General features: G+C 40.1%; 1 protein-coding gene across 10 annotated transcripts in view; it reads left to right on the top strand.

Moving 5' to 3' along the window:
* NBEA (neurobeachin) overlaps window positions 1-13,618 on the top strand; it is an 862,398-nt gene that overhangs the window by 237,692 nt on the left and 611,088 nt on the right. For all 10 annotated transcript variants that reach the window (XM_075061639.1, XM_075061640.1, XM_075061634.1 and 7 more), the window contains exons 11-13: window positions 2,064-2,172; window positions 11,648-11,800; window positions 12,268-12,436. In XM_075061639.1, the coding sequence (XP_074917740.1) occupies window positions 2,064-2,172; window positions 11,648-11,800; window positions 12,268-12,436 (431 nt within the window). The remainder of the gene's footprint in view (window positions 1-2,063; window positions 2,173-11,647; window positions 11,801-12,267; window positions 12,437-13,618) is intronic.

Raw genomic sequence — 13,618 nt, 5'->3', positions numbered from 1 at the left:
CCACCAGCAAAAAAATCATTCTAGGGCTTAAGCTCACAATGATTTATGCTTTTCCTTAACTTTACACGCATAGTGAGCAGTCCTGTTGAAGAAAAAGGGAGTATTCACAGTGCATAGTATTAAGTACAGGTATAAAATCTATGCAGGATTGGCATATTAGGTTCTGACTGGTTTAAACAATTATATTTCTAAATATATGTCAATCTGAAATGTTGTATATGTCAGTTTTTTGTAAGACACAGTTTGCCTCTCCTGAGCTGCTAAAGAGTAAAGTTGTTCACTATAGATATACTTAATAAAATACAGTGCTTTTCTATCAGGATAAATAATAAAGCTGATTAATTTTACCTTATTTGAAATCAGTGACAGTTTGACAGACTGATTTGATTAAAAGCTTTTGAGTACTGTAATTGGATATTGTCTGTGTTCTTTACTGCTGATAATTTGTAGAGGATACTGTGTGTAGTTTTATACTGATTATTGTACAATAATAAAGCAAGACAAGACACTATATCCTGTTCACAGCATGCATTCTGACTACACTGTATACTTTCATCTCAGCGCTGCTCATCAGGAATACTGCTTCCTGTTTCCCTCATCATGCTGGTAATTTTTTTGGTGCTGACGTGGATTACCTGGTCTCAAAATCTTTTCCAAAATAAGTTGTGTTTGAGGAGCAGTAGAACCTTCAGTTAGATTCTTTAAGTAAAATTTAAATTTGTAAAGTGTAGGGTTGATATTTTCTTTAATTCATTCTTCCACAGTTGCCAATACACAGATTAATTTTCCAGGAAGAATTCATATAACAAACTAAATATATGGGAACAAATAGATATTTGCCTCTAAATTTGAATGAATTTTTGTTACTTTTGTTTTAGAAGCCCTATATTTAAGGCCCCTGCCTTTAGTACACTATATAGTTCACTCGCAACAATCCAACAGTTCCCTGGCTTATTTAAAAAATCATCCCATGAAAAAAATATGCTCCTTTTTAATCTCTGCCATGAGTTCCTATTTTTCCCCTTCTGTGTACTTCTGAACAACAGGCGAATGCATTTTTCTCTTCCTCTGACTCCACCTTATTAATGCATTAATTTTCCTTGCTACGTTGCTCTGACCCAGCTTTGTTGTTTGATTTTTTTTTCTCCCTCTCAATTAATTGGTTTCTCACACATCCCTTTGTCTATCACCCCAGGTCCTCACAATATATATTTTCACCTTTGTTTTGGCAAGTCTGTCTTCTGTAGTCTCTCCACCTTTTCTTCTGTTCCTTTTGTGACCCCTTTTTTTGTCTCTTCATCCCAGCTAAGCACCTCATTCGCAGAGAGGGGCTAAGCACTACTGGCCTGGAGGCTGGTTTCCTTGATTCTCCTGGACTGGCCTCTTCTTTACACTTTTCCAAACAGATGAAACTGATCTTTAGCCCATACTAAGTTGCACCATGTTGTGTGGCCAGATATTGATGCCTGGACTGTGTCCTCAGGGTTGTTTGGAAGGAAGTATGAAGGAAACACTCAACACCATAGCTCCATTGTGCTATGTTCTGGATAGTATTGCCTGCATGAATACATATCAGCTTTAGTAGTAACCATTGAGACTGGAGTGATGGTGTAGAGTGGCCACAAGTTTAGTCTGAAATTTACAAGATTCTCTTGATTTTGAGGTTTAAAAAAATTGCTGAGGCAGCCCTCGTCTACACCGATCTAGATCTGTCAGCTGGATCTCACTCATCATTTCCTGCCTCATCCAACTGCCCAAGACTTTGATAGCAAGTTCTGGAAGGGAGTGTTTAAAACCTGGGACAGTCCTGGCCAAAGTAGGAGAGTTGACGTAGATGATCATCACTCCTAGTTTGAATATGATCACAAAAGTGATGTAATATGTGAATAATTGACTGACTAAAAACTGTTCAATATAAAATGTGAAATTTCTAGTCTCATACTTAGGCTTAAAGTGAACTTTATTTTTGTTTCTTCTCACTTAATAACTGGTAACTAGTGAAAACACAAAAGATTGCTTTTAGAACATTTTTAATCTGATTAATGCCTGTACTTTACATGCAGTGCCACCCTTTTGGCTTTCCTGGTCGAACTTCTTAAGAGTTCAGTAGCCATGCAAGAACAAATGCTGGGTGGAAAAGGCTTTTTAGTCATTGGCTACCTCCTTGAAAAGGTAAGTAATAATATTATTCTTAGTATTAATACTATCATTCTGAAAACCTAGCTGAATACAGTATTTTCAATCATGTATTTTTTTGTGCTACTAGTCTTTTAGTTCTCTGTGTTAGTAAGTATCTAGGAAGTTCTGTAATTTTGAATATTTTATATGCTGTTTTCAGGGTGCCTTTCTTCTTTTCCAGCCTGATAGTTCATGTCATATACTAATGTTCAGAGATCCCTTTTCTCTTTCCTCAAATTTATTAGTAACTTCCCTTTAAGCTCAGATAAGTCTTACCGCTCAAATCCTGTGTAGAACTGGAAAGCTAAGTTTAAACATAGTGGGCACTCTTTAAAACAGGGGTCGGCAACCTCTGGCATGCAGTTTGCAAGGGTAAGCATGCGGTTCGCTGTCCCAGGCCAATGGGGGCGGCGTGAAGTGGCGTGGGTGAGGGATGTGCTGGCCACGGCTTCCTGCCACCCCCATTGGCCTGGGATGGCGAACCGCAGCCAGTGGGAGCTGCGATCGGCCGAACCTGCTGACATGGCAGGTAAACAAACTGACCCGGCCCGCCAGAGTGCTTACCCTGGTGAGCCGCATGCCAGAGGTTTCCGACCCCTGCTTTAAAAGTTCCTCCAGTTTGTTTGTTTTTATAATTTCATTTTATTTATATGTAAAATCCACATCAAAAGGAGTAACTCTCTCTTATTCTAGGCACCCATGAAAATTCCTTAAATATACAGTTTTGAATAGATGAATGCTGTAATGTCCCTTCAACCATTAACTAACAAAACAATAATAATAAAGAATGGGCTACCATCAAGAGCAGTCTCCTTCCAAAGTCTTCCCATTTCTTCATATCTAGGAAAAACAAATGAGTCTTGCATCATGTCCTGAAGTTCACTAAGCTTGGGTTATTTATGATTGGATGAGTAGTGAATCCGAAACCTGAGGAGTTCTTGTCAAATGTGCTCCACCAGCTGCCTCCTTGACTCAGGAAGGGATGGACTTCTCTACCAGTAATAGATCTAGTACTGGCCTACAAGTAGTTGTCAACCAAGAACAACATATCATCCAAACCCATGCTGTTGGAACAAATGATCCCAACACCTCCAAGCAGAGATGTAGCATTTGTTCCCTCCAGAACTTACCTTGCTCCCATGGTGCCAGATCATTCAGACCAAATTCTTGAAAATTAGTTGTCAAAGTAATTTTCCTCATAGTGGAAGGTATTTGTATCGGCAGTCAAGTGGAGACAGTTTAGAATAGCCAAGCTGTCCACTACTTGAAACAAAATCACTGACTGAAACTTAGTAGATGCTATTGTGAAGCAAAATAAATGTTCCTTGCCTTATGCTGCCAAGGCAAAAGACTTTAAAAGCACTTTAATGAGCCCTAGACTTGAAACCACTAGCACTCTAGTCACTCTACTGCCTATTCCAGTTACTGTAAACTTAGATGACCTATGATGAAGGTGTGAAGGAGGAAACTTAGGAAACTTCATTGATAGTTGGGAACAAAATGTTTTATAAAATTTCATTAAATCATAAATGTGGGTCTCGTAATGTAACAGTATTTTCACGTAAAACCTCGTGAAAATTTACTGGTTCCATTGGTTTCTGAGGGTGGACCAGCAGAGATGGTTTATCACCATAGGAGAGGTGAGTTCCAACCTGAAATTCAAAGAAGGCAATGACTGATATATAAGGGTATAATTTCCACCACCTTTTGCATTCTGAGCATCAGATCAAGTTTGACCAGCTGCATGAGTTGAGTTGACAAACATCTGTGATAGTGCTGTCAGTGCCAGAATGGCCACATACACCATTTATTTTAGCTAGGATAACACTTTTTTTTTTTTTTTTTTTAAGACTGACTACAAATCCTCATGTTTCAAGGCATTTGCAAATCATTGTGATTAAGTTTAAGACCCTTCTCTTAAGAGCATTTTATTCATAATTCAGTTGCTTTCCTTGCCAGATGGCTTCTGTACTGTGGAAGGCTGTGCAAGGTTAGTAAAACACTGGGAAGCCTCTGGAAGGAAGATAAAACTCAATTTGTCTAGTCCCTTTGGAAGTTACTTTTATTTTAATTATGATGATCTAGGCCTACGAGTGTGCAATATGTTGCTGAAAGTGTTTAAAGGATACTCCAAAACACACAAGACACAAGGTGAATGAAAAATGTCAGTCCCCCAGAGCAAGAGTTTTTTTTTAATTTCTCCCCCCTTTCCCTGCCTGCCAGGACTTGCGAGATCCACCATCAAGACTTTTCACCATTTTTCTCCTTATTGGTCAGTGATAGGAAAGGATGCTCTGACGAATTATTCCTTCCAGAAAACTAATATTAGGTCACAAATTCCAAATGAACATACCAGCCATCATATAAAGCCCAATTCGTCCCTGATTTAATCTTCGTTATTTGGAGATTTAAATTTAGTTAGGATTTTTCTATTTAAAAAGGAATAGAAGAATTAAAAAGCTTTTTTTTAATTCTAAAAGACTGTGCCATAATTCTTGTTAAAAATACCATTAGCTGTTCTGTATTTTCTTGTTCTATTTTAATATTCTAATCTTAATTAAAAATCTAATCTTGAACATGTGTTCCTTTATAATGTATCTTTTTATAAATTTGAAAATTTAAACTTAGTCTAAAATACTTTTGGCAATTTGCAAACACTCTAATGAATGATCAAATACCCACCTTCAGGTTTGTCATTTTTATGTTGTTCTGTAATCAATGTCCATCATGGAATTTCAGTAATAGAACAGTTGGATTCTTCTGTTTGTTTTTTTTCCCTCCACTTGTTTTACATGAGAGGTTTGGAAAACTGTTTGGTTTTGGTAAGGTTTTGTTTTGAGGGTGAAATGGTCTTCAATTTTGATTTTTTAAAAAATGTATTTTCATTTGAGAGGCTTGGGTGATTGTCAAGCAGTTGTCACAATGTAAAGTTTGAGATTTAATTGCAAAGTTCAGAGTTACAGTTCTGTCAAATCAATAGAGCTTTAATATCTATGGTTAATGTTTATGCATACAAGTTAAAAATGATATATATCAGAATGCCTTGCTTTTGGATTCTTCTGTACATTCATGTTCTTTTTATAATACATGCCAGTGGGAGAAAGGGACTTGGGAGACGTAAAGATCAATGTTAATAATCCTGAACAATGTTAGGGATTTTATATTGCTGCCCATCACCATGGTGTAGATTAGTAAAAGAGGTCAGGTTTGGTCTAGATAATCTCAATCTAACCAGAACCATTTCCTTAGTGTAGATGTAGGTTAACACTTTTTACAGCAATTTAGCTGATTGAGGGCGATACTAGGAGACTCCCTACATGGTTTCAACCAGATAAATTTAGGTGAAATGTGTTACCTAGCTGTCACAATTTGAGGTGCAATCCAGGCCAGTCAGAGATTGTCACTGCCTACCCTGTAACCCTGTGTGCCTTACATACTCTGTAGCTGTGGATAGCAGACAAGCATGCTGCAGTTCCCTGAGTGCCTCTGTGCTGTATAACCCTGTTCATCACTCTGACCCCGCAGCCTGCCTGCAGCACAAGAGCCCAACTCTGATATCCACCACCCTGGGTTACTGCTAGACAAGTGACCCCAACACACTTTGAGTCCTGAATTTCCCCAAAACTGTCTTCGCTGAAGTGTCCAGTTCTCTTCTTGAACACTCAAAGAATAAATAAGGTTTGTTGCTCCTTTAAAGAGACAAAAACACAGCAGCTTGTTGTCTCAGCTGGAGTTAAGTCATTTCAATAAAAAACAAGCTCATTAACAGGAGAGATTTTAAGTGACTTCAAGTACAAGGGATAAAGACAAAATGGTTACAAGCAAATAAAAGTGAAATGAGCTTTCTAGTGGCTATGCATTGTAGTTCAACGATCTGCAGCCTTGGTTCAAGGCAGATTTTAGTAAGTACATTTTCACTTTCTGGTTCGTTTATAAAATTATTACAATGCAAATATTTAATTTCATTATCTGGAAATGCTTCATTATTCCTTTATGTGTAAAACAGAAGGCCTTGCCATAGTTTAGGTCTAAATGTGCCTTACAGGACAGCAAGTGACCCTCTCTTCTCCTTCCACCCCCTGTTCACTTCTCGGGTGCCAGATCCAACGTTACCAGTGATGTTGAACAAGTCCCGCCATGAGACTGAGAAGCATGGCCATGGGTGTAAGGGCAGGTGCCCATCCAGGAATGCCCACAAATACAGCATTGCCTCTCGGAACTGTCGTGTGTGTACCTGGCTGCCCCAGCTCCTAAGCTGCTCTGGCTGGAGTGTAAGGAGAAGCATAAATAGGACCTGCTGGTGAAATGCCGGCTTTGATCCCTGCACTGCCAGTGTCATCTACACCAGCTGGACCCTTGGCATTGTCCTGCGAGGCCCCTTGCACTCCTGGCTGCATGACCCCACTGTTGTCTGCTAAGGAGCTGCTTCTCACTTACCCAGGCTCTCCCCTGCTTTTGGGACCACCAGGCTTCTTCAGTAGATGAACCCTTACTGTTTCTACTGGAGCCCCCAACGGTACTGATGGCTCCACCATTCCCACCCTTCAAGTCTGAAGGTTTCTCGGAACCAGAACCCTTATTCTCCCAGTCCCCCCCCCCACAGTCCAGATTCATGGCAATGACCTCCTTGGCTTATCACCCCACTGCAGAGCTGTGGTATACAGTCCTCTGGTGACTCTTACTGTTGGCTCAGTTGCAGCCCTGCCACTCCTACTGGACTCGCCCTGCTCTGTTCATGGCTTCCTATCACTCATCCCATTGGTGTATATGGAGAAGGAAGGAGAGGTGGAATGATGCCTCTTCCTCCCCAGATGAGGCGATTTATCCCATCCCTTCCCCCGCAAAGCCTGATTCATGGATCTCAACATGAGATGCCTGTTTTCACATAGATATTCACTCAACCCATTGAAAGTTTCTGATTCCAAGTTGAACCCAGCCACTACCAGTTCGGGGTCCTACCTTTTGGCATAGCGATGTCTCCATGAGACTTCAGCAAAGTCTTCTCTGTCATAGTCACACGCATGCACCGTCTTGGCTACTTCATCTTTCCTTTCCTGGATGACTGGCTCCTTGTTGAATGCTCCCATAAAACCCTCCTCTCCACCATCCATGCTCTCCTTGCATCTCTTGGCATTTGTATCAACATGGAGAAATCAGTTCTCATACATACACAGACCAGTGCCTTCATTGGAGCATGGCTGGACTCTGTTGCTGCACAAGCCTTCCTGCCAACGGACTGCTTTGCCATCCTTATGACCCTAATCACAGATCTGCACTGCAAGCCCCAGGTCACATTCTGCCACTCTTTCTCTTCTTGGCCACATGGCAGTGTGTTCCCTTACTGACACCACACTTACCTTCCCATGCATTGCCTGCAACTCTGGCTCCTCTCCATCTACCAACCAAACACAGAGCAGGTAGATAACAGTCCTCATCACACAGCAGGTGTTGACATCCTTCACCTGGTGGTCTGACCCTTCAAAGTCCTGATAGGTGTCCACTTCACCCCTCCCATACCACGAGACATGATAACAGATGCCTCCCTTGCAGGTTGGGAAGCTCACCTACCTGTTACATGGCACAGGGACTGTGGATGCCTCGATAGGCCAAGATGCACATAAATGCTCTATAGAGGAGGGCTGTCTGGCTTGCCTGCCATGCATTCCTCCCCCTCATCCAAGCCAAGCTCATCCAATTACTCTCCAACAACATAGCAGCAGTGATTTACATCAGCAAACAGAGAGGTGCCAGGTCTCTTCTCTTCTCTTCAGAGTCCATCCGCCTATGGACCTGGTGCATCAACACCAGTCACGCTGTAAGCCACATACCTCCTGGGCACCCAAACTCCCTCGCCCACATGTTCAGCAGGATGCTCTATATGAACCATGGATGGGAATTGCACAACACCACATTCCAATACCGCTTCCATGAGTGGGGCACCTCATGTTTGGACCTTTTTGCCATCTGTGAGAACTGCTAACTTGCCTTCTATTGCTCCAGAGGGGTGGTGGGAGATGACTCACAGGACGACATCCTTTTTCCTTTCCCTCCTCCTGCAACCCATCTGCAAGATTCATCAGGATCGAGCAAGGGTGATACTCACAGCCCCATTTTGGCCATGACAGTGCTGGTTCATGGACCTCCTGAACTGGTCTGCCTGCACATCACTCTGCCTCTCCACACAGCTGGATCTTCTTATTCAAGACCAGGGGCAGCTCCGGCATCCTAGCCCTCTTCACCTCACAGCTTTGTTTTTGGATGGAGCTCAAGCTCTGGCAGGGCCTTCTCCACCCCAATGCATTGTATCCTTACCCAAAGCAGAAGAACATCCACCAGAGCCTGCTACCAAGTGAAATGAAAGCGCTTCACCTCCCGGGCACACAGTCAGCAATACCCACTCATGACAATATCCATACCTATTGTCCTAGACTGTCTTCTTAAACTCAAGATTTCGGGCCTAGCCCTCAACTCCATATGTGTCCAGCTGGTGACATTCAGTGCCTTCCTCAGCCCAATGGATGGCATTTCTGTGTTTACACACCCTACCACAGTCTGTTCCCTAAAAGGCCTTTCTACACCTTCCCATCAGTACAAAAACTCACAGCCTTGTGGGACTTTAATCTTGTTCTTGCCACTCTCAGAAAACCCTACCCTTTGAACTCCTGGTGATGCCCTCCCTTTCATATTTCTCCATGAAGGTAATCTTCTTACGGGCCATTACCTTGGCTAGATGGGTCAGTGAACTAGTGGCCATGATGGCTCAGTCCCCGTACACCATATTCCACAAAGACAAGTGTCTTTGCATCTATGCCCTAAATTACTTCCTAAGGTGGTGTCTAAGTTCCACCTCAATCAGTGTGTACACCTCAGTTTTTTACCCTAAACCCTACACCTCAACTGTGGACAGACTTCTCCACTCCCTTGATGTCTGCAACAAACTCTTGACTTCCAAACATCATCATAGCTCTTTGTTAGCAATTGCCAAATGATGCAAGGGCCACACTGTCTCCTCACAACTCATTTCCAAATGGGTCTCTGGGTGCATCCAGGAATGTTAAACATTCAGCAGCATGAGGCAACCTGATGGTGTCGTGGCACACTCTACCTAGGCTCAAGCAGCCATGTCACCTGTGCACACTTTCACCTCACATTACACCATTGCCCACGCAGCAGCAGCAGATGCAGGAGTAGGCCAAACTGTATTGCACTCAGTACTTTCACCCACATTCCCACACCCACCCTCCAGGCTGATCACTGCTTGCCACTCACCCACATTTGGAATCCATATAGGGACCATCATTTGAAGGAGAAGAGGTGGTTACTTACCTGTAGCTGGAGGTTCTTCAAGATGTGTTGTCACTATTTGGATTCCAATAGCTCCTCTGCTCCACACCAGAATATTCAGCAGTAAGAGGGGTAATGGAGAGGCGTCAACCCACATGGCCTATTATAACCTCAGATGGAAGTACGAGGTGATACATGACGCATGCGAGTTAATGGACTCTGCTGTGAAACCTTCCAGTGCCAGCACATTGCGCACATGTCCACTCACGTTTAGAATCCAAATAGGGATCACACATCTTGAAGAACCTCCAGTTACAGGTAAGTAACCGCCTCTCTTACTTCCCTGATAAATGCTCCTGTCAAACTTGCAGCTATAGGAGAATTATTATTATTTTTTCATCTGATATCTAGCCTCACTATTCTTACTATAGAGTTCTGTACAATTACGTGCATATGACTGAATAGAATAGAGAAGTGAATGAAGAGAGATTATTTTCTGACCTGTGCGTCAAATGAACTCTTATCTGTGTGTCAGTTGCAAAATGGTTTTACTGGTGGTGATGCATTATTCCCACTCTGCCTACCACATGATTTGTGATCAAGAGGTTGACTCTTGCCTCCAACTGGTCCATGCATGATGCCAGCCCCTATAGCCCACATGTTAAATTTTCAAACAGCTTCATGCTTCCTCCCATGCTACCCCTCATGCTTTGGAGTAGCTCCACATAAACATGCACAAAGTTACCTGATTATCTACATTCAAAACTCTAATTTGCCATAATGTCTACAAAATAATTTACAACCATTAGGCTGCTGGTGTGCTGTGACCACTGCCTATCACCAGTAGTGTCTGATTGTTTCCTTTATACTCCATTGTCTGTCTGTCTTGTGTTATACCTAGATTGTAAGTTCTTTTGGGCAGGGACCATTTTTTTGTTTTGTGTTTGTACAGTGTTTATCACAGTGGAGTCATGGTCTGTGACTAGGCCTCCTAAGGTGTGTTTACATAACATTTTGAAGCAACCCTCCAAGTCTGGGTTGATAGACTGGGGCTAGTGGGCTTGTGCTAGCACTCTAAAAAATAGTTGTATAGATAGTTTTGAAATTGCATCTCAGGCTCTGAAGCCCACTCTACTCCCTAGTCTTCAGAGCCTGAGCTCCAAGTCTTGCTCCATTATGCTGTGTAGACATACTGCTAGGTGCTACAATAATACAAAGGAAGAAAGAACCTATCTTAAGTCTCAGATCTCAGGCTGAGTTGCAGCACTGACAACTAGAAAAAAAAAATCTTTTACTTGTTAAGTAATATACCATATTTTCTCAGTTAATAGACTTAGAACGTTAAAAATAAATGATACCTTTACAATGGCATTGTGTTGCTGCTCAACGCTATTGGTTTCTCTTTTTTACTAAAAAAACAAACAAGAAACAAACATGTAAAATGGATCTAATGTCATATCACTTCAAGTGAGAAAACAGCACTTCATCCATGATTTTACACTGTATGCTATGAAACTGAAGGCTCCTTCAAATAAAAAGATAGTAAGAAAAAAAATCAAACTTCAAACTACTCTATAGGTTTAAAAACAAAAGCCTGCTTGCTCAGTTGTATTGAGACACCCATTGACTTGGAAAAAAAAAATGTTCCACCATAAAATATTTAAGTGTTTCACAGAACTGAAGAGATGCTGAAGACTTCAAAAGGAATTAACAAGGCACAACACTGCAAAGAGTGGAAGACTGACTATGATATGGAGGAAAATAAAATGGAGAAAACAGGAAAAAATCATCTTAGCTGCAGATATTTGAGCATAGTTTCAAAACAAATGTGGAAGTTAATAAGATTCAGATACCTTATCAGTAAGCCAAAAGGAGCATTTAAATCTTGACCATTACTGAGATGAATTGTTAGTGAACACAATATTCATCTTTTGAACTGGGAAACTGTATGGACCAAAAAATTGTTTCTTCACTGTGAGAAAAACCAATAGTATGAGTTATAGAATGTATATGTATTTGTCTGATTTTATTCTTGTCTTTAAGAATAAGAATGTAGCATTTTTACTCGTGCTTAGTAAATACTGCCCCAGTTCAAATTTTCATGCAATCTTCCAGCCTTACTCTAAAAGAAGAAAGTGTATTAAGACAGAGTTTACATTTTTTCTGATTTTTTTTCTTTGTTCAGTCATCTAGAGTTCATATAACCAGGGCAGTTCTGGAGCAATTTTTGTCTTTTGCAAAATATCTGGATGGATTGTCACATGGCGCACCTTTACTGAAGCAATTGTGTGATCACATCCTTTTTAATCCTGCTATTTGGATACATACCCCTGCAAAGGTATGTATACAGTGTAAATGTGTTGTTGCTTCTTGTACTGCAAAGTGACACACAAGTTTTCCTTTACCTATGGTAATTAATGCAGCTTACTTTTTTTAAATGCAGTATTAAATATTTGTAATTTTAAACCAAAGGCAAAAAATCCTGTAATTTGCCGTTTTACATCTAACATGTATACTGAGTTTTTAATTGTTCATCTTCTCTGTTGATAAATATGATAGAAATGATTATTCATCCCCAATAGTAATCAACCTGCCATTTTTTTCATGCATGGTGGCTTAAGACTGTAAGAATGAAAACTAAATGCAGAATCTGAAAAATCATACTTTAAGTAGCCAAAATATGAGCCATTGGGATGAAAAATCACTCATTATATAATAATTTTAATTCACTTACTGCTAACGTCTCTATTTAATATGAAAATAAGATCTAACTTTATATTTGTGGGCTATAATTTTATTCTTTAGGTGCAGCTTTCACTGTATACCTATCTGTCTGCTGAATTTATTGGCACTGCTACTATCTACACCACCATACGCAGAGTAGGAACAGTATTACAGCTAATGCACACACTGAAATACTACTACTGGGTAGTTAATCCTGCTGATAGCAGTGGCATTACTCCTAAAGGACTAGGTAAGTACAATACAGTACAATTCAATTTTATAACAAACTGATTATACAACTTTCTGATAATGAATGATGATAATAGCAATGGAAACATGTCAGAGCTTGTGTAGCAGTTAGACGAAAGTTGATAATAGGTGCCAATGTGTGAGACTGGCTGACAGCTTAAATAGTACATAAATACTTCATTTAATATTTCATAAAAGTATGTTTTATTGCACTTTATGCATCTCTTTTGGGGTACTTTTGAAAATAATCAATTTTTAGATGTCTTCATAGATACCTGTGGTACGTTTTAAAAAACAAAACAAAACAAATTTTTGAATTTCTGATTTTTATTAACTTGTCATTCTTCACAAGATAATTCTGTAGTTCTATATTTCTATAATACCTCTCTTCTGATTTGCTGCAGTTTGTAATAATTTTACGGTACTCAGAAAATGCACATTTAATAGTGCTTGTCTTATAGGCAAAAGGAACCTTCACTACACAAGATTTGACTTTTGTGTAGTGATGGATTTACAGTCATAGGTGACCCTTAAAACTGCATGGACAGCTCTGATTTTTGTCTCCGAGATCTCTAATGCTGTATTTTAAACTCAGTAATATTTTCTCTCTACTCTAATTTAACAGCATTTAGTTACATGCAGGTTTTTAGCTCAATAAGTAATTAAATGTAAAAATCGCAATAATATATAAGAGGCTAAATTGCATCTATAGTATATGTGCAGGTTTTAGGTACTGCAGTATTCCTGTTGCATTTAATGGACTACTCTTGTGTAAAGCAAACTTCTGGCTCAAAGTCTCTGAGAGCCACTGGAAGCTTGCTAATATCCTCCTCCTCATCTGATCTTTTCTATCCTGCTGACAAACTGAAAACTTAAGAGAAATTTTATTTCTGTGCTATAACAGTATGATACTGACATTTTTTAGCTTGAGAATACAGAAATTAAGGGAAAATATGAATAGTTTGGAATAATTATAAATTGTCAGGGAGCCGTTGGCATATGTGTTTTCAATTTCTTATATTTATGAATAATAATACAATTGCAGGGATAGAGCATGCTATAGAGAGGTGTCATAAACAGATAAGAAAAGTTAATAGCACAGAAGTACTTTATATCTCTTTTACTATAAAGGGTTAACAAGTTCAGTAAGCCTGGCTGTCACCTGACCAGAGAACCAATCAGG

The sequence above is a fragment of the Chelonoidis abingdonii genome, chromosome 1 (genome assembly GCF_003597395.2).
Source record: "Chelonoidis abingdonii isolate Lonesome George chromosome 1, CheloAbing_2.0, whole genome shotgun sequence".
NCBI classification, from domain to species: domain Eukaryota; kingdom Metazoa; phylum Chordata; order Testudines; family Testudinidae; genus Chelonoidis; species Chelonoidis abingdonii.
The sequence above is the reverse complement of the archived record's forward strand: the minus strand, read 5'-3'. Positions and strand labels throughout refer to the sequence as shown.